General features: G+C 47.7%; 1 protein-coding gene across 4 annotated transcripts in view; it reads right to left on the reverse strand.

Moving 5' to 3' along the window:
- CCDC180 (coiled-coil domain containing 180) overlaps window positions 1-27,306 on the reverse strand; it is a 51,569-nt gene extending 24,263 nt beyond the window's left edge. For 2 of the 4 annotated variants that reach the window (XR_004949953.1, XM_036217633.1), the window contains exons 1-19: window positions 26,896-27,305; window positions 26,549-26,639; window positions 25,088-25,278; window positions 22,203-22,291; window positions 21,858-21,961; window positions 20,708-20,836; window positions 20,510-20,620; window positions 20,290-20,385; window positions 18,170-18,333; window positions 16,714-16,833; window positions 14,320-14,399; window positions 11,854-11,942; window positions 9,991-10,113; window positions 8,736-8,909; window positions 7,852-7,967; window positions 6,631-6,757; window positions 4,909-4,948; window positions 4,258-4,778; window positions 3,224-3,450 (exon numbers count right to left, since the gene is read on the reverse strand). Coding sequence is in view for 3 of the 4 variants with exons in the window: in XM_036217633.1 (XP_036073526.1) it covers window positions 3,224-3,450; window positions 4,258-4,778; window positions 4,909-4,948; window positions 6,631-6,757; window positions 7,852-7,967; window positions 8,736-8,909; window positions 9,991-10,113; window positions 11,854-11,942; window positions 14,320-14,399; window positions 16,714-16,833; window positions 18,170-18,333; window positions 20,290-20,385; window positions 20,510-20,620; window positions 20,708-20,836; window positions 21,858-21,961; window positions 22,203-22,291; window positions 25,088-25,278; window positions 26,549-26,639; window positions 26,896-26,960 (2,657 nt within the window). In the remaining variant the exon portion in view is untranslated. Of the gene's footprint in view, window positions 1-3,223; window positions 3,451-4,257; window positions 4,779-4,908; window positions 4,949-6,630; window positions 6,758-7,851; window positions 7,968-8,735; window positions 8,910-9,990; window positions 10,114-11,853; window positions 11,943-14,319; window positions 14,400-16,713; window positions 16,834-18,169; window positions 18,334-20,289; window positions 20,386-20,509; window positions 20,621-20,707; window positions 20,837-21,857; window positions 21,962-22,202; window positions 22,292-25,087; window positions 25,279-26,548; window positions 26,640-26,873 lie in introns of all 4 variants that reach the window. The other 2 variants (XM_016146266.2, XM_036217634.1) reach the window with 2 other exon arrangements.
- Window positions 27,307-27,854: the final 548 nt, after the last annotated feature.

Raw genomic sequence — 27,854 nt, forward strand, 5'->3', positions numbered from 1 at the left:
AAGGCTGCAGTGAATAACCTTGTGCATATGTCTAGTGTGGAAGCATTTCTATAGGATAAATTCTGTGAACTGGGATTGTCATTTGTATTTCTATGTAAATTTGATATCAGTTCGTCGGTTTCCATAAGAGGACATCTGCTGTGATTTTTCGTTGCTGTCGTTATCTCATTGAATCTATAGATAAATTTGGGGAGAACCAACACCTTAAGTACGTGTGTGATTCTTGAAGATGTGGCCAAACTGCTTCCTTTGCAAGGCAACTTGAACTCCCATCAGCAACGAATAATAGTTCCTACTTCTCCATAGCCTCAGAGTGTATTGTCAAACTTTTGAATTTGACAATTTTGCTATGTTATAACTGAGCTTGAGCATATTTTTATGTGTTTAAGACCACTCTCTTTTTCTGTATACTACCCATTAACATCTTTTGCCCATTTCTCGATCGTATATCTGCTTTTTTTCTTATCAACTCTTTAAACCGGAGCTCCTTATATATTAGGAACAGGAGGTCCTTTGACTGTGGTGTGAGTTGCAAATATTTTTCCCAGCTCGTCATTTCTTCTTTTTTAAAATGTACATATTGATAAGATGGCTACGTATTGTTAAAATGTCGGTTGTGCCTAAATTTATCTATAGATTCAATGTGATAACAAACAAACAAAAAAATCACAGCAGATGTCTTCTCATGGAAACTGATGAACTGATTTCAAACTTATGTAAAAATACAAATGGTCAAAGATAGTTAAGAACATCTTAGAGAAGACCAAAGTCAAAGGACTTACATTTTGAGATGTTAAGACTTTGGGCAAAGTTATAGTCCTCAAGCGAGGTGCTGTGGTGACATAAGGAGAGACACATAGAGAGATAGAAAGACACACAGCAGACCAGTGGGGAGAGGAAGAGTTTTCTCAAACAGCACCACGTCAGCTGGTTACCCGTATGGGAAATACGAATAACCTCACACTGTAAACAAAGATCAATCCCAGGTGGATTTTATACCTAAATGTGGAAGTTTAAAACAATAACATTTATAGTTGATAACACAGAATATTTTCATGACCTTGAGACAAGCAAAGATTTCTTAGATAGGATACAAATACACTAAACCTAATGAAAAATTTGATGCATAGGACCTTATTACAAATAAGAATTTCTGTTCATCAAAAGATACCTTTAAGAGAGTAAAAAAGGCAAGCACAGAGAGAGGATGAACATTTGCCATGTATTTACCTGACAAAAATCTCATATCTAAGAGAGATGACCAACTCACATAAATTAGTTAGAAAAAGATAAGACAATCCACCCAAAAGAAAATGACAAAAGATTTGACTAGGTATTTCACAAAAAGACAAGCAAATGGCCAACGAGTATATAAAAATGTACACGGCATCATTGCTCATCAAGAAAATCCTACTTAAAACCACAGCGAAGCACCACTACACACATACCGGAATGGCTAAAAATAAAGACTGCTGACAATACCAAGCATTGGTGGGGATGTGAAGCAACTGGAACTCTCACACACTATTATAAACTGTTAAAACAAAACCACTTTTGAAAACTCTTCAGTAGTATCTTTTGGTTGTATCTCCTCCAGATGGACACACATATAACACTATGTCCCAACAATTCCACTCTTAGTTCTATATCTAACAGAAATGTGTATATATGTTCACCAAAAGACTTGTACATATACGAATGTTCAGAGCAGCATCGTTGGTATATCCCCAAATGGGAAACAACCCAAATGTGCATCAGTAGTAGAATGGATTAACAAGAAGGGTTGTATTTTTTTATAATTGAACACTCTACAGAAATAAACAATGAGCTACAGCCACGTTCAAAAATATATGTGAATCTTACAGCCAATGAAGGAAGCCTGACATAAAACAGTACATTCTGTATGAATCCATTTAAATAAAGTTTTTTTTTTTTTTTTTTTAAAAACTCATTCAAAAGTTAGAATATTGCTATCCTTGGGGAAGAGAGGGCAGTGACTTAGGACAGGTACATGAGGGAAACTGCTGGAGAGCTGGTAATGTTCTAATTCTTGTGGCTACTGGTTATTAGGTGTGTTCCCTTTGGATAATTCATTGGGCTATATATACATTCATGATTTCCATACTTTTCGGTATATAAGATCCTGCAACACACAAATCTGTTGAATACAGAACTATTTTTTTTTTTTTTTTTGGTTAGCTGGCATAATGTTTGATTCAATACTGGAATGACAGGGTCTAAAACTCATATCTAATCATCTCTTATCTCTTGAGATCTTATTCAAGTTACTAACTCTTTGAGCTTCAGTTTCTTCATCTGTAAAATGGGCTAATTACTGTACCCCTGTACCTATTAAGAGTATTAAATCTCCTCAATAAATATTAACTCTTGTGGTGGTCTTTGCTTTTCTTTGTGCTGTGGACTATGGAGAAGACAGACAATGGCCTGTAATAGAGGAAGGAGAAGGATGAGGTTCGAGTCAAGAGACATTTTCAAGGTGAGAAGAGGCTGAGGTGATGGAGAAAAGAGTACAAAGGACTGACTTTACTCTTTTTATTCCCCACACATGTGCAAACATGGGAGGTAGACTAACCAGGTGATCTTGAGCTGATTAGTCCCAACAATGACATTGTTGAGTCAGGAGGGGAGTAGAAATGTTATCCCAAAGCTAAATGCAAATTTCCCCATTTGGTCCAAATTCAAACACGAAGGCCCAGAAACTTGGAAGTTAGGGGAGCTAAATTCTCAGTGGTAGAATTATGGGTTATTTGTATATTCTTTATTTTTCTTTTTTCAATTTTCTAATTTTCTACAATAAACGTCTTACATAATCTGAGCCAAATACCATACACTCACACCTATGATCTACATCTATAAAATTGAAAAAAAAAAAAGAAGAAGAAGAAGAGGAAGGAAACTCTAAGATTACTCATGGACCATGATCTAGAAACATCTTTCAGAGAAAACACTGTGTCCTACATACAAAGCCTAAGACAGCAAGGCATCCTGGGACAGATGGAGGGATCACTCTCACAGAGGATAACTATAACTGCAAATAACTCCTGGACATTTGTTATTTTGTATTGTGTTTCTCATCTCTACCTTCAGTTACCTACACATTTCCTTTTTCCAGCTGAAATTAGTCCAATTTTTTGTTAAAATATTTCACCTCGTTAATAAAACTCAGGACAAGAGAATAAAAATAAAAGGGTTTTCTACTCACTGTCTCTTAATTTCTAAAATGAGTGTGGGTGGAATTATCGCTTGTTCTAGGAATGTGGCAGTGGAAGTGTCATTGATGAGAATGGAAGAAAGTTTGAACTGGGACTTCTTGCGTTCCTCTTCATGTTCCAGGGGTAGGAAGACAGAATAAGTGTTCCCGCTGGAGGTAGTGAAGGTCTCCATGTCCTCGTAGCAGAAGTTGTCCAGACACTCTTCCTGGGCTTCAGACTAAACAGAAAACAAGACTTTAGATTCAACATCATCAAAAGACATGGGAATCACAAACCACAGGTTCCTTGACATCTGAGGTTGTAACCATGTGGGCAGAATCTTGCCTATAACTGCTTTCCCACCTCCCCTCCGCCTCTCGCCACGTAATGCTTTTAAAACCAGGAAATTCTACATTTCTGGTTTCTTTGAGCCTACATTCCCGCATGGCATTGTTGGCTGGAGCTGCATAATGCCTGCACGGTTGCCATAGACTGAATGTTGGATGTCCCTCTAAAATTCATATCCTAATTTGAGTCTGGGATCGCTGCTTGAAAAGAAGTCTCATGTGCCAAATTCTTCCACAAAAGAGAGCCTTTTGCAATTTTGTGATTATGAAATTCAAGTTACTGTTCTGTGAGTTGGAACATGTTTTGAGGATAAGATTGAATATGAAAGTAACTTTCCTGCATGCTAAGGAGAGCTCTGACTGCTAACTTAGATGTGGGTCTTTTGTGTTGATCTACACAATAAGGAGCTAGGAAAGAGGGAGGACCAGGGAAGGGCAAGGAAAGCCATACCAGTAGAGAGATGACTTCGGAGTAGGTTGTAGGATGTGAGGAGAGGAAGGTGAATTTTAAAACGCATAGCTGTGAGATAAGAACAGGGTCCCTGGACAAAAACGAAAGGTGTGCCTGCCTTTGTAATTCTTTATATGTACCCCCTAAGGACACTGCGCCACTGGGGACCCTGGCTTGTATTAGTGATACACAGAGCGAACACAGCACACTTTCCCTGAGCCCAAGAGTGAATCCACTGCTGGCCTACCTCCACCTCTTCCTGCTCCTCCACTTCCTCTTCCTCCACTTCTTCCTGCTCCTCCACCTCCTCTTCCTCCACCTCTTCCTGCTCCTCCACTTCCTCTTCCTCTGCTTCTTCCTGCTCCTCCTTCTTTGCCACCTTCTGTCCCTCTTCCTTCCTTTTCTTCTCCTCCTTTGCTTTCTCCTCTTTCTTCTCCTTCTCTTCTTGAACCATCACATTTATCTGGTTCAGAGATGGTTTTAAGGAGATGTCTCTTTCTACCTGTGTTTCTTTCAGCTCCTGAAGAGAGTCCTCTTTCGACTCACCGATCTTGTTACTCAGCTCAGATTTTTCCTGCTGGGTCACTGTCCCCTCTTCAATTGTAGAGGACTCAGTGTCTTGAGATCTTTCTTCTCCCATCTCTTCTGCTGGCCCGGAGGAACTTGTCCCTCTACTTACGCTTTCCTCACTTTTGTTCATTTCCACTTCAGTCCTCTGGTTTCTCCTTAGTTTTCTCATTTTCTCCTGGAAGCGCTTTTCATATGCTCCTGTTGAGGACCAACCCCAAAGTAGGTAGGAAAGACAGGTTACCAGTGTAACCTGGTTTGGGCATCCCCAGCCCACAAATATACAAAAGTGAAGTCAAGGAGAGTCAGACTTGACTTGTAAAAGGTTTACCTGGTTTCCTGAATCTGAAAATGACCTCCCCATTCAAGTTCTACAAGGAAAAAACACGGGAGACCGAGTGAGCAGTGCTGCCTTCCCTCAAGTGCCTCTTCTAAGAGTGTCTTTTGTCTTTTAAATAAAAGGATCGCCCCCCCCCCTAAAAAAATCATATAATGCAGGCATTGACCTTTATTTCACTGGGGTAATCAGAATGTTCTCAATATAGAGAATCAGTTTTCTTTAATCCCAAGCAGACTAGCAAACCCTTTCATCACACGATGGGCATTCACAGACTAAAGTCTCATTCTGGCACATTTTTGGTAGTGATTCGGGGCAAAGAGCAAGAGGGTATAAAACAAGAGATTCAAACAAAGGGGCATAAACTTGCTGCACCCAGTGCATTCTGGGTTCATAAACATACAGATTGAACATAATTTACAAGATCTGGGAGCCCCCTTCTTAGTGCTACCGATTCCCTGGATGAGGTTGTGGGTACAGTGTGCCATAGGTAATGGTGTGGGCTGTGGAGTTGGCAGGTTTGGATTCAAATGCCAACTCCTTACAAGCTGGGTGACTTTGGGCAAGCACCTTAAACCCTATTGGGCTCTGTGTCCCCCCTCATGACATAGAGACCGTGATAGTGCCTATTCTTTAATCCTGACAATCAGACTGATCTCAAAGGGCAGATGGTGAGCTCACCCTCTGACAGCCTGAGCTCTAACTCAACGCAGGAGCATTTACAAGCAATTGGAATAGTGAGTCCTGCCAAGAGGAGGCATTCTCTGAGGAGCCAGAGACCTTATGTATATAGAAACACTTCAGCCAGGTTCAGTGTCAACCACAAGTATTTTCGGCTCTGGCCATGCAGGACTCTGGCTGGGTGTGTGGGAAAGAGCCAAACTGGGAAAGTCAGATCAGGATTTTTCAGGTATTCATGCATTTGCCTAGGGGCATTCACTGTGTGTGAATCACATATAAGACACTGTGCTAAGGGCAATCTAAATTGAATAAAAATTAGTAAGTCAACCTGCTCTTCAGGAAACACTTCAACAGGGGCTCTGAACTCCAGTATTTGACAGGAACCAACATATAAGCATGCTCAGAGAGGAGAGGCAACAGGCTGAGGAAGGTGATATGGGTGGTACAGGCTGAGTGGATGAGGTACTTGTCACTGGTAGTGGAACAGAAATATGGGCGCGTCCAGGATGTGTGCAGACAGGCAGATGAGGCAGACAGGGGTAGGATGAGGAAGGGCAGGACGGCAGGGGCATAAGCAGGAAGAGTGAGAACTTTGCTGAAGCAGGGAGAGTCAAGGTGGGAACCAGATGTGGGGGCCTCTGTGGTCATCTAGGGACTGTGGTGGATTCAGGAAGAGCTGCAGAGTTGGTGAGGGCCTTCTGAGCAGGAGAGTGGATATGTCAGGGCTGTATTTTAGGAAGATTATGTGGCAGTGCTGGATTGGATGAATGGAACTCAAAGAGTCATATACATTAGCCTTTTTATTATAACTCCATCGAACCTTGGGGTCTGAATTCTGAGCCCTTCAACCTCTTTTAATCTGAGAAAGAGGCAGTCTCTTTTAGAAATGCTTTCAGTTTCTTATCCTTGATGTTCTGACATAGATTCCGACTCTATACAGGTTAGGGGAGGTGTTCAAAGTTGAAGCAAATCAAAACTAGAAATCATCCTTTGCTTCTTGGCGAGTGGCTATGTGTTTTGTAACCCTCTCCGTACCTGTTCAAAGATTTCACGAACATAGAAGTGTTGGCTGAGGTTGAAGCTGTAGGAGCTGAGTTCTTTCATTATGATTATCGGGTACTCCATCACTTCTTTTGTCAGGAGGACATTGAAATATTCATACCTGGGAGGGAGGGAGGTAAAACCATCGTCTAAGAAGGGTTTGGCTGAGTGTGGGAGACCCAGCCAAAAATCATACCCCTGACACCCCAGAGGTGGGCTGGAATTTGGCATTTAGTTCTGCACAGAGCTGCTGTATAGGTTTCTTTTTAAAATAACAGTTTTGGGGTTGTTTTTCTATTTTTCTAATCATACAAGGAATACATACTCTTTGTAGAACATTTAGAAAACACACATGAGAGAGTTCTTTGTTTGTTTTTAACACGGTTCCCATTTCCTTTCTACTGTCCTCTGTCTTTGAACTTCATCTATAGTATCCCATCGAACCCTCTAATGTCCCAAGACCCAGACTTTTATCTGTATCCTAGGTAAAGAGAGCAAGGCTCAAGGGGTTACTTATTTGCCTTAAGATATACTTCTGAATCTAAGTACTGTAATCAATTGGCAGTGCAATTCCATTTCTGTGAATGGTCCTAACAGAATTAGTTGTACAAAGGCACAAAGATACAGATACTTCACAGAGAACTATTCTTCACGTCGAGAAGCTGGAACTGACCTTAAAAAGCTAATCCACTGGGGGATGGTTAAATCATTATGAAGCAAACATATTATTAATAAGTTCTATGTGGTCATTTAAAAATAGAAATATAGCTGCACTTACAGAACAATTTGTATAGTATAATCCAACCTTTATTTAAGAAACACTTTATATGTGTATATATCCACATATATAAATGTACATTTCCAAAAAAAGGAATGAGGGGGAAATTTCTACATTTGTATTGGTTAACTTTTTCTTTCTTTAACAAAGAGCATATATGTTTTAAAATTTTAAAGGTAAGGGAGGGCCCATGCTTTTGACCTTTAAAACACATGGCCTTGAAACCTCCTTCTATAAACTTTTCAGATCCAAGTTCTCCCTGAAAGTTTCTATGGAGAGCAGAGCTGCAAAGGATTACAATGTTCTCCAGATTTAGAAGCAACATTTTAATCTTGAGCTTGCTGGGCACACCCCCAGGCTCTAAAGCAGGCAGCCTCTGACCTTAAATATGAATTCCAGGTCATCTTCTTGTGTCTTATGGGGTCCGGTGTGCCTACCTGCATTTTATTTTCTTCAGGAAATCTTTGGCCTTTACCAGGTGAGACTTCAGTGTTTCCTCACTGCTTTGCTGCCTCAGTTTGTCCAAGAGCTCATCGAGTTGGGCCTCCTGGGCCTGGCAGCCACCCCCAAAAGAGAAGGAAGCAGATGGGAGTTACTAAGAGCTCACAATGTAAGTGACATGCAGTGATCTTCCCACTGGAACTGAGGTCCGGACACCTAGGGCAGGCCCGGGACCCTCCTTTCTACAGAAAGTACACTGTTCTAGGCCTCCAGGATCTTCTTACGGCCTGGAATGTTCTTCTCTGTCCACTTTACATCCCCAGAGACCCAGCTCGGATGGGACTCCTCACAGGGACTCGACCCTCATACCTACCCGGCCTGGCCCTTGTCACACCTTCCTGTGGCACCAGCTCCTCACTCTCACCAGTCTTACCTGAAATCTGATGCTGAATATACCCCCTCCACCCCTTAAGCTGTGTGAAGGCAGCTGGGGTGGGGGCCAACTCATGTCCTGTAGGGACAAGGTGACTGCCAGGGATGGATGCTCCATACCCTTAGTCTGTCTCCCATGCACATTCTCTTACAGACACGATTGGATCCAGGGACCCACTACACAGCCCAGGCTACTCTCATCTAGTCTCATCTAGTCCCTCAACCAAGGTGAGCCTTAATTCCCCGATCTGCTCACGGTTATAGCTTGAGGTTTTAAATTTGAGATTCATTTTTGTTTATAGCATGAAGCATGGATAGAATTTTTTTTCCCATCTGAATGCTGGCTGAGTTTGCAGGCCACCAAGCAGAGCCATCAGGCAGCTGACAAGCCAGGTATGGCCCTTCCCTCGACCCCCGTGGTAGCTACCCTGGGCGCCAGGGGCCATACCTGGTTTTCCAGGTTGTGCTCCTCGCGCTGCTGCTCCATCCGCTTCTCAAGCTCCAGCTCCTGCACAGACAGCATGCTCTGATGTGTCTCCCACAGCTGTATGGCCTCCTGGAAGTAGCTGAAGAGGGCCAAGCTCTGCCACTCCGACTGGTTCGCCAGGGCTTCAAAGGATTTCTGCAGTGGCAGAACCCGGAGAAGGGGCCCTGAGTGCTGAGCACCCCAGGGCGAGGAGGAGGACCCTACTCACAGGGCTGCCTCACAGGACTGGCCGTCCCTGCCTGAGCACCACCCCTCACTTTGGCTCATGGCCCTTTCTCTTCTGGGACAGCATTTTGAGTCTGCCCAAGGCCATGGCACTGGTCTGGCTGATCCTGAGGTCCCACGTCAGGACCTTTTCCATATCTACTGAAGTCACTAACAGGAAGGAAGAAGAAAGAGAAATAGTTTGGGTCCTCACGTGGCCACCCCCAGCTCGGCCGGGGGCATCTTTCCTTCTTGGGAGTTCCCTGTCTCTCACCATCTAACCAAGCACCACACCCTGCTATTGAATCTTCACCTCCCCTGCCCACCTTTTAAAAAACATATCTGTCTATTGCTCTCATCAGTGTCAGGGGTCTGCAAACTTGGCCTGTGGGCTAAATGTGGCCCTTTGTCCCTTTCTGTTTGGCCCTGGGAGCTAATCTATAATCTAAATTTTAGATTTTTAGATGATGGGGGAAAAAATCGAAAGAAGATATTTAATGCTGTGAAAATTATATGAAATTCAAATTTCGGTGCCCACAAATAAATTTTCTTGCATCACAGCCGGTGTTTCTGCATTGCCTAGGTCTGCTTTTGTGTGACAACAGCAGGGAGAACTTTTTAGAGATCCGACAGCCCACAGAACCGGAAGTACTTGCCTGGTCCCTTACAGAAAATGTCCGTTGACCCCGCTCCAAATTCTAAGTATCTTGGGGCAGGGGAGTATTGCTTCTTGTGGCCCTTCAGCACCTAGCCTGAGCAAGGGCTCTGGGAGCACCGCCCAACACTGTGCCTATGGAGTGTCATGGGTGCCAGCGGGCGGTGGGGAGTCAGGGTGAGCCTGGAGTGCCCATCGCAGAGGGACTGCTCCAAGGAGCTGGCCACGATGAGGGAAGTGGGCTCAATTCGTGACAGGAAAATTGGAGGCCCCTGGAATCCCATTCTTCTTGCAGCCCAGCACCCTGGGCGCCCCCCCCACTCCGTTCCCCAGCTGCATGGGTCCCGAGCTACGCACATCCAGGAACTCCAGCTCCTCCTCCACCTTGCTCTGGAGCACTCCCATTGTCTGGAAGAAGGATGGGCTCACCAGGCTCTCTGCCTCCTCCTCCGTGAAGGCTTTCCAGTCCAGCAGCTGCTTCTGGAGGTGGACAAGGCAGAGCCTGGCTTAGGGCCTGGCTTAGGGCTGGTGCGGGCTTCCCCTCAGGGCCTGGCCCTACCCGCCACAATTTGCCTCCCACCCATCTCAGAAATTCAGGGGAAACCCTCACAGCAGTGGAGATTGTGCACCTTTATGGTCTGCTTGCTCTGTCCAGGTGTTGTGTGCTGCCCCCCCCCCCTTATCTCACTGATTCCCCCAGAGGTGTTCTTATTAGCTCCATTTTGACGGATTAGGAAATCTGGCTCAGAGAAGTGAAGGAACTTGCTGGAGGCCGCTCACTTGGCAAGTGGTGGGGTCAGAATCTGAACTCAGAACTGTCATATTCACTGTTCTATATTGCCCCAGCTTTGCTGCAAGTCAAACAGGGCTCCCATTTCCTGTAACTGAACTAATAGCAACCAGAAAGTGGACTCTCTATATAAATAAAGCCTTGGTTTAGGCACAAAATCTAAAATAAACCAACCTTCCCCAAATCAAAAATCTGTCTGTAGTAGTTCATTGCCAGTGCTGCTGAATCGGAATACCAAGTGCCCTCTGTCAGGCACACACCCTCGGGGTGTGTGCTGACTTCAGCACTCATTCCCTGCATGTGCCAGACAAAAGAAAGACAGAGTGGGCACAAGGCGTCAGCACTCAGGGCCATCAGGCTCCAGGGGAGGACCCAGGCAGCAGGAGAGTGGGGGAGGTGAGTTCCAGGGGGTGCTCTCAGAGGATACAAGGTTTCCCTCTCCTTTCTTCCTCCAGGCTTCCCTCCTGAGGTTGGATGCCCCTAAAGAGCTGGTTAAGAGGCACATGGCTGTCCCTAAGGCCACAGAGCGAATGGACAGAGCCCTGTGGGCCTGGGCAGCCCCGGGCTTTTCACAAACTTGATTTTCTCATTTCCAGATGAGGCCGGTGACATCTACTCTGCAGGACCTTGTAGGAGTCACTAGCAGAGTATGCAAGCAGGTGGCATAGGCCCCAGAAACGACAGTGCCCGGACCATGCATCTTACTGTAAAGCACGGCTCACTCACCTCAGGGTCTTGATGGCAGAGCAAAAGCTGGACAGACACATGAGGGGTAGAGTAGCAAGAGCTTCTTGGGCACAACAGGTGGGACCCTCAGAGCTTGGGGACTCTTACGGCCACAGGTGGCAAGTTAGACCATTCTCAAAATGATTAGGCTTTCTAAGGTTTTTTCATCTAAACGGTTTTACTGAGGAGGCAGGGAAGGAGTATTTTGACAAAATATTCCCTTGTACCCCAGAAAAGCAGGCATTGTAACTGAAAGGACTGGCTCAGCCTCTAACAGAGAGAAAAGTTGGGCGCGATGGCAGTGGCAGCACTAGTTATAAAAGTGAAGCCCTGGAAATAACCCCCATGGCACAACGTCTGCTGAATAAATAATGCCAAGTGCTGTAAGTGACACAGAGGGTCAGGATGAAGTCTGAGGTGATTAGAGAGTGTGTAACTTTGTCTGCGAGATCAGGGAAGGCTTCCTGGAGGTGGTCATTAATGGGCTACAACCTGAGGGATAGGTGGGAAAAGCTGGGGAGAAGGGAGTCCAGGCGGAAAGAAACAGCTTCAGAATACCCAGAATCGAGTGATGGCCTGGGACATGTAAGGAAGGAAAGAAAGCAGGGGATCCAGGCTGGAGAGAGGCAGGGGCGGGCGAGGGAGGGGCCTCCAGGCCCACTCCCTGTGTTCCTCTCCTTAGGCCTGCCGGGAGGGGTGCCCACCTTGCACTTCTGCACATAGGCCAGACACTCCTGCCAGGTCTTCTCATACTGCAACCGGATCCGCATCATGCATTCCATGTGGTAGGTGTCTACACAGGCAGAAACAAACCGTGTCAGCGTGGCCATTGCTCTTCCAGAATAAAGAGAAATTAAAAAGAGGGAGCATCTTCTCCCCAGCGAAGTGCCTGGATAGTGAGGATAATATGGGTGAGCTCAGTGGTCCCAATTCAGTTCGGGGGCTGGAGTCTCACAAAGTTCCCGGCACACCGAGATAAGGACCTCCAAAGAGGAGTCATCTTTATCTGTTCTGAATCCATTCTGACCCTGATTCTTGATTCGGTTTCGAGGCTGGTGAAATCGTTTTGGGGAGTTAGTTGTACCAAGTCACAAAACAACAACAAATTAATGAGCATTTACAGATCATGTCTGTGGTTAATTTCTTAAGAAGCTAATAGATTAGCGGGACATTCGGAAGCTGATCGATTTTCTCCTCTTCCTCCTCTTTATTGTTTCCCAATTTATAATCAACTCAATGTTCACTCTCGGTGTCTAAGATAAGCAACAGAGGTTGAATGTGCCTGGCAGTTCTGGAACCTGAAAGACAAAGATTTTGTGGTGGCTGTTCTTTAACAAAGGCTCGGGTGGGGCAGGGTGGATGGCAGCTGGGTGTATTTTTAGGACACTGTGGAGGGTGATATGCAGCGGAACTGTCCAGGAAAAAGCACCAAAGCTGGTTTCTCCCAGACCCAGAGCCACTTCCTAGGCCAGTGGCTCTTCTTGTGAGGTGATGAACTAACTCTCCTCCCCCTGGCGTTTTCAGTCCTGTGCCTCTCTGATTTTTCTCCCTCTAACTCCATCACTCCCAGCTTAGCCTCTTCCACTGGGACCCCACTGCCCTGAGGATAAAGTCCAGCCTTGCTCTTATGCCATGTGGCCAGCACAGTCTGGCCCCTGGGCATCTTCCAGTCTCCCCTGATACCTTCTCCATTCTCCGAAGGCCTCAGTGCTGTCCTGCCTCTGAGCCTCCCTACATGCTATTCTTTCTGCTTGGAAAGCTCCCCGACGCCTGGGCTGGGCTCGCTCTTACTTGCTTTGCAGGTCTGAACCAGATGATCTGTTCCTTGGCAAGGTCTTGCATGACTCTTAACCAGGTTGTGTCCCCTAATAAATGTTCATATAGCTGGTCACCTGTCTGCTCCCTGCTGTCGTATCCTGCATGATCTGAGTTCAGCTCTGGCCTGGAAGCACCCACAGGGAGATCTACCCTGCTGGTTGGCGGGGTCCAGCACCATGCATGTTCCTAGGATGCCCCTGATGAATGGCAGCCATTGCTGTTATTTCTGGTCTCGGGACTCTTAGCCTTGGCATTAAAACATAATTATATTTGGAATTATAAACCTGAGAGCCCTGAGAGCGATGGTGGGTACTACTAGCCAAAAAACCCAGGTCAAGTCCAACCGTGACACATCATTTGCTGTGTGACCTTGGGCTGGATACTTTGTCTCTCCATTGCCTCAGAGTCCTTTGTCCCAGGGAGACAATGACACCACTGATTTCACTAGGTTCCTATGAGTCTCATAGGAGATGAAAATATATCTTCTAGGGCAAAGGTTGGCAGACTTTTTCAATAAGGGCCAGAAGGCAGATATTTCCAGCTTTGTCAACCATGTAGTCTCTGTCACTATACTTATTTCTGCTGCTGTAGAGCGGAAGCAGCCAGAGACAATACGTAAACAAATAAGCATAGCTATGTTCCAATGAAACTTACTTACAAACAGGCAGTGACTCATGGGCCAGTGTTTGAGGGCCCTGGCTGTAGAGAAGTCTCAAATATAATCATTTCTTATTTAGCACTCTCCATGTAAGCCAGGTAGTGAACTAGGACTAGACCACAGAATCACATGTAGATTTTTACATCAACCCCACAAGGTACTTGCCTTTATTATTTACACTCCTCTTGAGATCCCTATTTCATGGAGAAGGAATTCAAGGTCAAGAAAAGCCATGACCTCCCCAAGGTCACAGAGCTGGGGAAGCGTAAAGCTGGGACAGCAAGAGCTGTCCGTCAAGCCCACATCTCTCTGACTACAATACCGTGTGCATAACTTCACATGCCCAGGACCTGGCCCCTGAGCTGTCCTCACAGGTAGTCAGCAAAGTCATCCCTCTGGCTCCATGCTGGGGTCAGAGGACAGGGGTCAGAGTGGCTAGCACTGTGGTCAGTTGAGCAGTGACTTGGGAGGGAAGGCTCTGCCAGGCAAGGTCTTGGAGGTTCGATATGAGCCTCAGAACTTACTCTTCCTGCTGCACCCCATTCTCTTTTCCCCAAGAGAGACTTGCCACCCACTCCTGAATTTATAACAAACTCGCAAGTGAATGATTGACCAAGAGGCTGAAGCTGTTACAAAGATACTACTAGAATAGAGTTCTGGAGAGAGCAAGTGAAATCTCACAAACCTCACTTACCCAGGCACTTATTTTGGGAGTTGAGAAAAGAATACCATTCAGTGAGCTGAGCCTTGCTGTAATTGGGGGGCAGAAGGTCACTGGGGAAGAAAGATATGACAAGTAAGCCACACTTAAGTAAAACGTTCACTTACCAAAATTGGTAGCATCTTTAAGAAACATCTATGTAAATACTAAAAACAAATTACTTGCTGGGGATTTCGTGTTGTCAAATAACACTCCATGAAAAGGTCTATTCACATTAACGAGCCTGTTACTTTGAAAATAAAACTGAATTTTCCTAATGGGGAAAAAACAAATGGCTTACAGCACTTCTAGGAACCTAATCCAAGTAACAAAATGCATACTGAGTTATGTATTAAGATGGTTGCTTAACATTACTGTTTATAAACAAACAAAAAAATATCGCAAACAACCTTCATATCCAATAATAATAGCAAATTGTCTAAATAAACTACAGTGAATTCTCTTGCGAAGTCATTAAAAAAGTGTGGCAGATTAAAAAATGGCCGCATAGCATTAGTGTCTTCCATGAGGAGGCGGAGCCTATTTCTCCACCCTGGATCTGGGCTTGGCTAGGAGATTTGCTTTGGCCAATGGGACGTTAGCAAAAGCAACAGCAGGGGCTGGGAGAGGCTGAGAGAGCATGAAGAGAGAGGCCTTAGCTGTCCCAGAAGAGACTCTGGACATGGGGGCGAGACCATCCTAGACCATCGAGCCCCAGCCAAGCCAGCCCAGACCAGGGAAACTGCCCAGGCAACCCACATAGAGTCCTGAGAAATAAGAAAGGATTTTTGTGTTAATTTTGGGGTGGTGTTTAATGATGTAGAAAGATGCATATGTCTAGGGGGACCATATAATTTATTGTCCAAACCAGGACATTTTTGACAGCGACAGGGGAGATACTATTAATGATTATGCCAGGGCAAGCTGTGTAGCCCAGGATGGACTTGGGCACTCTACCTATAGTAGGGCAGTGAAGAACAAGAGGTAAGTATAAGTATATAGCATAATCTCAAGCCTAAATATTACACTAAATACAGTGTGGTGTTCTAGATTGAGTCCTGAAACAGAAAAAGGACATTTGTGGAAAAACTGGTAAATCCAAAAATATCTGATGTTCAGTTACGGGAACGCTTCAGAGTTAATTTCTTAGTTTTGACAAATGTCCAGTGGTAACATGAGATGACAACATTAGAGAGACCGGGTGAGGGGTAGACTGAAATTCCGTGAGCTCTCTTTGTAATGTTTCTGTAAAGCTAACACTCCTCCAAAATACAAATTCGATCTAAAAATTATTTTTAAATTATACGTATATAAGCTTATTGGGTCCAAGAAAGTCCCTGTGGATTCTCCCTGGACTTTGGGTACTCGCTCTTGGGGCCCTGTCAGTCTCAGCAACACTCCCCACTCCTCTCCCACGGCACTGCCCACAGGCCTGCAGAGGGCCTGTGCATGAGAACAGGGGCTGGGGGAGGTACAGACGGAGTTGGGTGGCAGGTGCCTGGAACTGAGTTTTGCCCAGTTTAATAAACGGAAGCTCGGAGTCCGAATTAAGTGGAGTTATAGAGAACAAAAGCACTTTCCCTCGCACTGAGAATTTCAGCTACCTTGCCAATTTTCCAGCTGCTTGTTAATGTAGCTGCACATGGAGCAGGGGGCACCAGCCGGGGAGACCATATGAGGCTCTAACTGTAATGGATATCCTAACGGTGAACTTAGGCTCTCTGGTAGGGAGATAAGAACCACCCGAGTCCCAGGCTTATCAGGGTGGGAGGACCAAGGAAGAGGAGGAGCACATTAAGTGATTTCAGCTTGCAGGACCACACAGACCCCATCCTGCTGCTGAGAGTGGATGCTACAGACTCCCCGAACGGTGGGCTTCCAGAGTCTGTAACATTCAGTATACCGCCCACCACACAGATTATGAGATCGGAGCTGGGTGGACCCAGGTCTGAGGGTGGTGTCCGCAGCCTCTAACAGGTCCCTTGCCCGATGGCAGCTGTCTTCTCACCAAAATCCAGCCTCCAGCCTCAGATCCCTCCAACCCACCCTCTAAACTGCAAAGCGGATGGAGCCACTCTGCTTCCCTCTGCCCTCAGGGAAAAAAGTCTAACCCCTTAACCTGGCCCCCCCCCCACTCTCCCCTTGCCATTGACTCCTCCCAAATTCCTTGGCACAGTCACACTAAACTTCTTTCCGCAGTAAGCATATGGTCTTTGTCGCCACTGGGGCGGGAACACCCCAGCATGTAGCCCCAGGTGACCAGTCCAGGACCAGAAAACCAGGAGATGGCCTGGTCTGGACGATGCCTCAGGAGAAAGGACAATGCTGTCCCTGCCTCCCCCATGGACCTCCAGAGGTGGCCTTCCCCAGGGACGCCTCCCGCTGTACCAGATGGTGCAGAGATGCTGCAGTCGCTTTTGCTGCAGGGCTTTCTGATTCTTCACCATGTTCTCCACCTCCTTCTTCACGGCTGGAGGAATCTGGATCCTCTCAGTGGCCATGAACTCACTGGGTGTCCACATGTTGGTACCATGAAGAGGAGAGGAAGGGCAAGGTGGATAGGAGAGAGGGGATGAGACCTGTGGTGAGAGAACATTCGGAACCCCAGCATTCTTATACCTCTCCCAGCCCCCCTCCTCTCCATCCTGGGCCTCTGGGACACTGAGGAAAGGAGGGACGGTCGGGGAGAAGAATCGAGGTTACTGCCAGTGAGACCCTGCTGCTAAGAGTGTGGTACCAGCGGGTCCTGACTGTTGCCCGCCAGCTCTGTGACCTTGGGCACGTCACTCCCCCGACTCTGAATCTCAGTTTCCTCTTTTGTAATGAGGTTAATGGTGAGGACCCAACAAGGTATTGCACGCAAGCGAAAGCCTTAGCCCTGCGCCTGACTCATGGGAAAAGCCCAGTAAGCGTCGGCCCTGCTATCGCTGTTGCTGAGTGCTGACGTCTGTAACAACCTCCCAGTCCCAGACCAGGTGCCTTCCCTGCAGTATCTTATTGACCATCACTGGTCCCTTATATCATGGTCCCTGCTCTGCACAGGGAGAGAAAGGCCCCAAATGTTCAAGCATTTGACCAGGAGCACAGGGAAAGTACGGGTGGATCCAGGTCTCAGTACACTTCCCTTCATCCCCAGGATCAGACTCTGGAGCTCCCCATTTGGAAATGAAGAGGTACAGATAGGCCTCCCACCCCCAGGCTTGCAGCACAGATGGACGGACACTCTGGTATCCTCAGACATCTTGACCCAAGATGTCCCTTTCTTAGCAAAAGAAAGTCTTGCTTATTGGCCAAAAGGTGCAGGTCTCTTTGTGTCAGTATTAACGAAAGTGACGCCTGGCAAAGGAAGTGTGGAGACGGGCCCTCTCTTCATCCTTCTTCTCGTGGGTGAAATTCGCTACTGGAAGGTGGGAAGAAGTATCTAAACCTGAGGGACAGCTGTTCTCCTTGGTCCAGTAACACAGGGCTACGTGTAATAGTCAAGAGTGGAAATTGGCCAGACAGCCAGACCAAACGTTTCCGAACAGTTCGTATTGTTCTCAGAAAATGCTTATGAAGAAAATAAGACCTAATCCACCAATGCATGTGTGTGTGTAAAAAATCCTAAGAGAAAATATACCAAATCTCAGCTGTGCTTCCCACTGTTGTGAGGGATTAGTGGTGATTTTAAATTTCTTCTTTATGCTTTTATCTAGTTTAACTTAAAAAAAAGAGCACTATTACTGTTTTTTTTATATATATTACTCTTACCACCAGAAAAACAACAGCATTTTAAAGTAACGAGCCCTCTTGTACCTCGTGCCCGCTGTCCCCGTGACTGTAGGCAGTGTGGGCAGCTACTGACCTGAAACTCAGCACCAGGGCCTCCTTCTTGAGAGCCTTCCAGGAATCGACCAGGCTCTGCCAGCGGCAGCGGCTCTCGAGCTCCTGCTTCAGCGTGACCTCCCTCAGATTGACGAACAGCTGCGTGATGGCCCTCCGGTTGCCCAGCAGGGCGTGGTTTATGACCTGTGGTCGCAGGCAGACAACCTTTGGATGGGGTGGGGGCTCTTGAAGGTCAGAACAAGGCTCAGCTGGATAGGGGCAGTGAGAAGCTGGGGAGGGGCCAGGTGAGGTGCAGGCCGAGGGCCTGGGGCACAAGGGGCCATGGCAAAACGGGGTGGTGGCGCCGTCTGAGGAGTCCTGAGGGGTCACGGGGCACTTAGAGAAGCTGTCTGGGACTCAACAGCCACGGACAGTGACAAGGGTCTATCCTGAAGGCTTAACCGTGAACCTTGATGACATAAGCGTCAACCCAGCTCCAAAGCCACCTCAGATTGTTTGCTAAAAAAGCTGATTTTAGTTCACTGGAGTTATGCACTCCAGTGGACTCTGTGTTTAACTGTTTTTGGTTGTTTTTCAATAAATTTGTTTCAAAAGCAGAATGTTCATGCTATCAAGGACCTGCCACGTATGCTTGTGATGAGAACCAGGACCCAATTACCAAATGAGGCCAGAGCTAGAACATCCTTTGGCAGTCCTCCCAGTAGTTCTCTCCTGGCACCGTTGGCCTGGCAGTGGGGATAACTCTTCATCGTGTGGTACTGTCCTGCCATTGAGCATCCCGGCCACCTTCGATGGGAGCAGCCTTTCCATGTCCCCAGGGACTGTGACAGCCCCAAATGCCTCCACACATTTCCCAAAACCTTCTAGGCACTACCCTGGGGCAGAGCTGAGAACCTGCCAAGCTCAGTGAGGAGAACTTTCTGTAACACTTGCCATTGGAACCTGCGGTTTGATGCCTGCTGTACTTCCTAGCACTGGCAAGGATCTCCTGAACCTCCAATTCTGCAGCCATAATATGAAGATAATGCTACTTAAAGTATAGGAGATTTGTGGAATTAAATAAGATAAACGCACATAGAGCGAGTAGCATTTGCCCGTTGTTATAATGCATAACATAAGCGTGGGAAAGTCAGACAATGAAACATAACGGGGCACCGCTGACTCTGACTCCCCCAGTAGATCAAATGGATAACACTTAGGAACTCTTTCTTGACTCAAAATGAGAGCTGCCACTGCTGAGCCCTCTTTTATCATCTTCCCAATAAGCACCGGCAGTTAAGTATCACTATCCCCATTTTACGGACAGGAAGTTCCAGGTTCGGAGGCTGAGTTACTTCGGGAGTGTTCGCGTCTGAGCAGCGAAGAGGGAGGTCTGTGCTCCCTGTCTGCGCTTTGTCCAGACTCCGAGGCACGAGGCACGGGCCAGAGCCGGAGCCCATCTGGGATTCTGGACGCTGTGCTCCCTTCGCCCCGCGCGCTGCCAGGAGGCCTGTTCTCTGGCTGCCGGCTTTCTGCACGGGACCTAGAAACCCGTGCAAGCAAAATGCACCTCTGAGTAGCCAGAAGAGCTGTTCTCTCACGCAGCGGAAGAGTCAGACTTAACTCTGACTTTGGAGACATCATGAACCACCTTGAATTTTGGGAAGCAGTAGGGACAAAGCCAGGGGGGCAGGCATGGCTCGGCAACAGGCACTGACAGCCAGCGGGAGAAGAGATAAGATTCACTAGGAAAAGAAACTAGAAAAACAGAGCAGGCTGCGGTCACTCATCCAGGCGCAAACCAACCTGAGACCCTGACAGCCACGAGATGATGCCGCCACAGTGCAGCCCCTATTGCTCTGCACATGGTAGCTGAGACATAGTCCAGAAGGCGCTTATAAAATCAGTGCTCAAAACCATAATGCTGTGTTAGGTACGCTGTGATTAAGACGGCAGGGAAGTACAACATGCACTTTAGAAAGATTTCTATTGAAAATACTTTACCGAGACTCTGCTTCTGAACCTAAGTGGCCAATCTGAGTTACTTGGAAATGTCACCTATGATAAGCCCTTCATTTCTGAGACACCAGGCTCTGGGGCACCCGAGGGTCCTGGCTCCTTCTTCCATGAGCTGATCCCCAACACATAAAAACCACTCACCAAGGCTTCTTTGTTTATCAGCCTGTACACGTCAGGCTGCATGAGGTAGGAAGTTTTCTCTATGATTCCCACATACTTCTTTAACACACTTTTTAGCTAGAAATGACAAAGTGCTATAGTTAGTGACTCTCTCTTTTCCTGGAGAACTAAAAGGAAACAGATGATGCGTATAAATCCCACAAGCGAGAACCATCAAGAGCCCATCTGTAGGCCAACTCACTTTATCTGTCCGGGAGAATTCGAGTGAGTGCAGCGTCTCATCCAGCTCCGTAATCCCTTGCTTCTGGAGCAGGAACTTCTCAGCCACCTTATCCCACAGCTCCAGCAGGGTCTATGCCGAGAACTTTGGGTCAGGCTGGGAGAACAGAGGGCAGGAGAAGGACCAGGGGTGTCGGCCAGCCCACGAGGGGACCCCTACTTGGATGGTGTAGTCCTCGAGCTTGTCATCGTTTTCCACCTCTTTGAAGAGATTGTCAATGTTTTCATCAAACTCAGCCAGCTTTTTTAAAAGAAGTACTCCTGGCTCCAAGATGAGAGGTTCCATTTCCTAAAACAGACCAGGAGGGCGATGGCTTTGGTATCAGGAGTACCGCCCCCCTCATATAACGAGGAAGTGTCGGCCACTGTCCTGTCTCACAAATAATAATCGTCACCTAGACGTAAGGAGTTAAGACTTACTAATTAGTTCACAACTAGAGTACAAGGGCAGCCACCATTTGGGGCACATGCCGTGTGCCAGACACTCTGCTCTATGCTGAGCTGAGCCCTTATCCTTAGACACACTTAGTCCTTGTCACAGCCTGTAAAGTAGGTATTGACATCTGACCAGACCCATGGCTGGGCCTCAACAAATATTCATTAAAGAAGTAGCCAATGAAAGAATTCCAAGTTTACCTCAGACGGGTAGACTGGGGCTCCGTTATGTCGTGGGACCAAAGCCCCAGAGCTCATGGGTAAAACAGCTCACATCCAGTTGGGAGGTGTCAGGAAAGTGAGGAGCTGGCTAGAGGGGCACCTCACTGATACCTCCGAGAACAGAGCCAGCTCCAGGAACCCAGGGGAGCAACATGAGTCAGAGGAGACACAGGAAGAAAGTGGCGACTGCGATGTGGGGCTCAGAGAGGACCCAGAAGGACCAACACAGGTCTCATTTAGGGAACACCCTGGGACTAGTATGGCTAGGGACGAGGTCTCTGGAGAGGAACAGGGAGCAAAGCGGGGGGCAGTACCTAAGGGACAGGCTGTCCGTGGGGCAGGCCGTTTGGCCCCTCATGAATAGGACTGAGCAGGGAGATCAAAGTCTGAGTGTTGGTGTCAGACCTGGAATCCAGTTCCCACTCGGCTGCTTCCACGCCAAGTCAGACAAGACTTGGTGGGCCCACCTGTGAAACGGGAGTAATAACGGAACCTGACTGTGTTATAACAAGTCCTCGTAACGAGCCACTCAAACATGGTTACTACAACACCATGGTGAGCCACTGAGAACCTCTGAGCTGGAGTGAGGGCAGTGACAGATCGCCTTCAGAATGGCCCAGGGACAGAAGGGGATCAAGAGCCAGGATTCTCACCATCCCAATCTGAGCAATTTCTTCCTTAAAGCTCCCCAGAGCGTTCTCGTAGCACCTTCTCTTGGAGTCTCCTTGAAGGGCAATGGTGCTGACCCTCTCAGGAACTGGGGGAGAACAACAGAGGTGATGAGTCTGCCCTCAGAGCTCCGAGGTGAGGGAAGGGGGACCCAGGAAAAGGCAGCCGGGCAGAAAGCACCCTGGCTCAGGAGATGGATCCAGGGCAGACGGCCAAGTGAGGCACACAGTGGGAGCTTCACATGCACCTGCGTTAGAGCCCCTGGGAGATCCCACGGCTTTCTCTCGGGCCCAGGCCAGGCCCACCAGCATGGCTGATCAGAGGCTCACCGACTGTGTCCATGAGGCCCCGGACTTCTCGGGCAGCAATGGTGCTCTCACTCTCTTGAGCTTTTTCCTTCTTCATTGTTTGCTTTTCCCTAAGACCAAAGCAGAACCCCCGGACTCCTTACCCCCAGGGAAGTGGCACATGGGGGAGTCTCTAGAGGGACCCTAGGCATTGCCAATGGCCTGGGCCCACTGATTCCAGCATGTCCCAAGGCTGTGCCATTCTCCAGCAAATACCACCTGGGCGTCTGCTGCCAGCAGACACCATGGATCCTAGACAAGAGGTGGGGCCCTGCCCTCGGGGAGCTTGCTTCTGCTCTGGCTGCAAACCAAGTGTAGGTGATGGCCTGGAACCATTTTCCACAGGCGGAAACTGAAGACCAGCAGGGGTGTGACCAGCCTGGGAAAACCAGATTGGTGCTAAGAATTCGGCATGCTCTGCATCTGCTCTTTCAGCGGCCCATCCTGTGAGGCAGTTGGGGTAATCCCATTGTCCAGGATGGGGGAAAGGGCTTAGAGAAGTCACTCACTGTATGAAGCAGAACTGATATTCTTAGACCCATGCTTATGACACCAAGGTCCATGGTGCATGAGGTTTGGGTATAGGAGGAGAGAGCTGGGATCCCAGGACAAACTACCTCAGCAGGGAGGACCAGGGTGGGTGAGCCTGGAATAAAAATCCCTAAGGGCACGGTCCCCAGGGCAGGCACCACAGAAATGCAGCAGTTCTCAGCGACTCCTACTCTTCCTTGGGGCCCCCACATGTGCAGCCCTTACTGGACATTTTCTTATAGTCCTCACCAGGGACCTACCAGCAAGGAAGACTGCTAGGCCTGGGCTGCAGCTGATGGAGCCCAGCGCCAGTCCTCCACAGGTGGGCCTTTTTGTCTTGTCAACCAAATACCTCTGGACTAAGGCAGCCCCACGGAAGTCCAGGCCCCTTACTATATATAGCAGCTGCTGATGGCTCTGGCTTCTTGGCCACTTGCCCAGAGGACTTGGGGGCTTGGTTTACACTGGTGGTGATCTAGCCCTCTCCTGGCTCCTTTTTCACTCACCCAGAGGCCCCACCCTGCATGAATGAACACATAAATTGACTGAATTTGGCTGGCTGAATTTCCAAGAGGGGACCCCAAGAGAAGCTGATGCCGAGTTAGTGACTCCAATTATTTTGAGGGTGGCAGGGCCTGACGGTTTACAAACCCATTTCTGTTCCTGCCACAGGCCATGGGGAGAAGTGCTCTGGATCTGCATTTAGGGCAGAGCTGGCCTTGTGTACAGGTCCCAGGAGGCCAGTACGGCACAACGCCAGAGCCCTTCGGGAGAAGTTCCTCTCCAAAAACACTGTTCTGCAGGGGGTGCCAAGAGCTCCAGGCTGATGCTGGCTCCGGTTATGAGGATGAAGGGTGATCTCAGGCTAACCTCTAGGGAAGAGGGGACCCTCAGGAGGCACAGAAAGATATTGGTAGACCCTGGACCTAGATAAGAACAGATCAGCTGAGAGAGGGTTGGGACTCTTATGGAGCCAGAGTCATGGCCAGGCTGGGAGACCAACCTCCTGGGAGGTGGGCGGAGCACAAATGTCTGTGCTCCTGAATCCCTGCATCAGGTACTAAGGACATGGGCTGGAGAGCGCTGACCTCCAGTGTGGGCTTGGGCAGCTAGTGGGTTGCCCATCTGTAGGTAATTAAGAGTGCAGCACGTCAGAAGCCTCAGGGGAGCTTTCTCTGGGAAAAGTTGAAGGTCAGGTCAGGGTGGAGACCTTTACCTAGCATTGGGTTGACCCCTGCTACAAAGGGAGCAAAACGGAAAACAGAAGCAGGTAGAGGAGGGCTGACTTCCTGCTCCAGAGTCCCAGACCCGAGAGGGTTTATGGCTGGGCAGAGCTTGAAGAGCGGAAGAGAAGCCCAGCTTCTGCTACATTCTCCCAAGCACCCTGCGAGGAAGATGCACCCCCTGCTTTCCTTCCCTTTCCTTTTTCCCTGCTGAGGACTCTGAGCTCACGGAGCTGAAATGGCATGCTCAAGAATCTCAAGTTTGACTTCTGAACTTGGAAGTTCAGAAGGAACTCCTGATCTCCTGCTCCAACCTCATCTGCTCCCATCTCAGGAAATGGCATCTCTGCTATCCATTCAAGCATGCAGGCCAGAGACCTAGGACACTCAGGGGATCTCTCCTCCCATTCAATCCATCACCTGGTCCATGGGTTCTGCCTCCGAAAATACACTTGAGGTGCCCTACTCTCCCTCTCACAGTCTACCAAGCTTACATGGACTACTGTGGCCTCCTCCCTGCCTCTTCTTGAAGGCCCTCAGATTCTGCACACAGCACCCTGAAGACCTTAAAACTGCCAATCAGCTGATCACTTTAGTAATGTCCAAAATACTGCCTATGGCCTCCAAGCCTCTCCTAGCCTCATCTCTAGCCCCTCTCCCCAGGCCCACTGACTTCTTCAGCCTCCTGGAGTGGGCCGATCCCATCCTGCCTCAGAACCTTGCCCCATGCTTTCCTCCCCCCACTCTCTGGTCTCAGTTGAGGCCCTTCCTTAAACAGCTTTTCCTGACTCCTGTCTCACCACCTCATCCTCTGCGTCAGAGGGACCAGCTTACTTATGTACCGTAGAGGCCTCAAATTCCAGGAGGGTGGGATCTCCATACCTAGTGCCTGGCCCTAGATGCTCCATCAATAATTACTGAGAGGGGAGGGGAAGGAAGGGAAGGAGAAGCAAACAGTCCTGCATAGTAGATGTTTTTACCTCCCTCTTTCAGTGGAGGTACCTAGGACTTGATTCCTACCTGGCACACATCTTGTGTGAGCTCTTTTTGAGTTTCTGAAGGTTCTGATGCACCCCCAGTATGTGAGGGTGTGGCCTGGATGGCAGGACCTACCTGTAGAGAACAGGGTTTTCCGTGATCCAGTCATTGGGTAGGCTGTGCACCCACTTCTGCTGCCGAGGAGACATCATCTCCCCTTCAGGAATGTCCACCTTCTTTATCAAGGGCTTGCTGCCATTCTTCAGGGTCATGGAACGCTCTGCAGCAGGCTTCCTAGAGGCTGCCAGGGATTGGACCAGCTGCACCTGAATCCACGGAAGATCCAGGTTGGCGGGGGGTGGAGGAGTCAGAGTACAGAGTCCTCAGCACCACTATTCTGTGTCATAGAAGGTCAAATTGGAACCGGCCAGCAGGAAGGCACTTTGCAGGGGAGCCTTCAACTCCAGACAGGGCATGGCATACACAGGGGATTCTCCACTCCCTGTAACAGCCATTCAGCCACTTCTAGGAAGGCATCTCTTAAGAAATTTTAATGACGACCAAGATGCTCATCCCAGCAGTTTTTATATTCACAAGGAATTAGAAAAATGGAATTTTCCAATAATAGGGAGCTGGCTGAGTAAGCACGGTACGTCCCTTCAATAGAATGTTAAGCATTTATTAAAAATAAGTTTTAGGATTTTTTGTGACATGGAGAAATGCTTATAGTATACCATAAAACATATTAATTAAAAGCATAAATTAAGAAGTATAATCAAAATTATACATCACGATCTCAAAATTTTAAATGCATAGAAAAATGACTGGGAGAAAAATATGCCAAACGGTTATGAATGGTGTGTTGCTTCCTGAGGGCAGGACCATCTGAGTAATTTATTTTTTTTTGTTTCTTTATCAAGCCTTCTTCAAAGAGCACTATTTAGGGCTCAAAGCAAGAATGAAAATTATTTTTAAATAAGCAGTAGAAAACTTCCAAGGAAAGATTTGAGTCTGTGCATTTCTTTTAAGTTATATTTTGTCTGTACAACCATACAGGCAATTCCAACAATGTATCTGGTTGTCAGCAGGCTGTCACTTTAATACATGATGAGAAACCCTAGATCAAAAACTAGGTAGCCACTAAACATCAGAAAGTACACAAATGTCCACTAATGTGATATACTGTTAACAGAGAAAAAGCAGGTTTCAAAACACTAGTTTAAAATCAAACCTTGTTTTTAAACAGAAAAATCAGAAATATTTTTATGCATAAGAAAAAGGCCAGGGCATGCTGTGATTAATTCTGGCAATTTCTGAGTCATTTAAATTTAATTACACGACTTTAAAATGAGTCATTTAAATTTAATTAAAACTTTAAATTTTCTAATTTTCAAGAATAGACATTCTAATTTTATATTCCCACATTTTAAGAACTAATAAGAATTTCTCAAATCAAAGCAACTTTCAAAGCTCTTATTTCATTAGATTCCCAGGCAAAGAAGCCTGCAGAGGGAGGAAAGTTTGAGGGAAGCAAAATTTAGGGAGCACTGGGAAGTTTAGACAGCAGGAAAAAGGGGGACAGAAGGACAAACATACCTCGGCCTCAAAGATCTGCTGGTAGACTTTCCCGCTGGGGACCTGGGTCACCTTCCCCACTGAGGACATCGTGGCCGCTGGCTGGGCACCCCTGTCAGGAAGCAGTTATCTAGGAATTGGGTCTGCGGGTTCCGGAGTTTGACAGATCAACGCCCCTCCCCACTCCTCCCAAGGGTAAGTCCTCCCCAGAGGACAGAACCCTGCAGGCAGCCTGGGGCCGTGACCTCTCTGCTCGGTGAGAAAGCATCTAGCCTATCTTCAGCCTCAGGGTTTTTATTTTAAACAAAAAGACTGGAGAGGTCGAAGAAGCAAAAAGGAAACAAACCTCAGGCAAGAACTGAACTCACGGAGAAGGCTGGCTGTCCCAGTCGCCCAGTTGCGCAAATCTGAGAGGGACGTTGAGGCAAATCATAATAAATGATTATTGTTTGTTCTTCACTCTCCCAAGCTCTTTTGGGAAAAGTCAACATGCCCAAGGTGTCAGCTGGGATTTCAACCCAGCCTTAAACCCCCAACTTGGCATCGAACACGGTTCCAGGACTCTCTCCCCATCCCTTCCGGGAGTGGACACAGGGAGGGGTGAGTGGAGGGAGGGAGCAGCCTGACTCTCGCCAAGCTAATTAGCGGCCTATTGTATGCTAAGACCAGGCACGCTCCTCTCACACCTCACTCCCAACTCCTTCCCCTAGCCCCTCAAGGAGCAAAAACAGCCCCTTGACATCCCCTCTGACCCCGGCGGAGTGGAGGGCAGCTCTGAGCCCAGGTGCCCGACCTCACCAAAACCTGCAGAAAGCACCACTCAAGTCAGCCGGGGACTGTCCAGCCTCAACTGCAAGTGGACACACTTCGTCTCCAAGGCAACGAGGGAAGGCGGCCCCGGGGCCCCGCCCTCACTTCCTTTCCTACTGGGTATCAGGGTTGCCCTTAGCAACTGGAGTGCGCACGCTCCTCCCCTCAACCTCCTACATGAAGTTGTAAAACTATTAGTCAACCCCTTCCCTCTAGGCCAGTTCCTCTGTGCAGAGGTTATCTCGGCGCTGTCATGAGGGTCCAGAACAGCATGCTAAATGTTCTGAAAACTAGTAGGAGATAGGAAACAGAGCTCTGAGCCCTTAATCATGGTCTAGAAAATCCATCCTATCTTTGCCTTGACTGAAACCAACCTGTGCCGGGAAGTAGCGGCATATTGTTTAACTATAAGAATCAGCATCTCTAAAAGAGACTGTGTATTTCTCAGTTTCTCAATTTCAAAGAAATTGAAGGGCTCAGAATTCAGACCCCAAGGTTTGAAGGAGTTATAATAATA

This window comes from Rousettus aegyptiacus, unplaced genomic scaffold, assembly GCF_014176215.1.
Source record: "Rousettus aegyptiacus isolate mRouAeg1 unplaced genomic scaffold, mRouAeg1.p scaffold_m13_p_3, whole genome shotgun sequence".
Taxonomy (NCBI): Eukaryota; Metazoa; Chordata; class Mammalia; order Chiroptera; family Pteropodidae; genus Rousettus; species Rousettus aegyptiacus.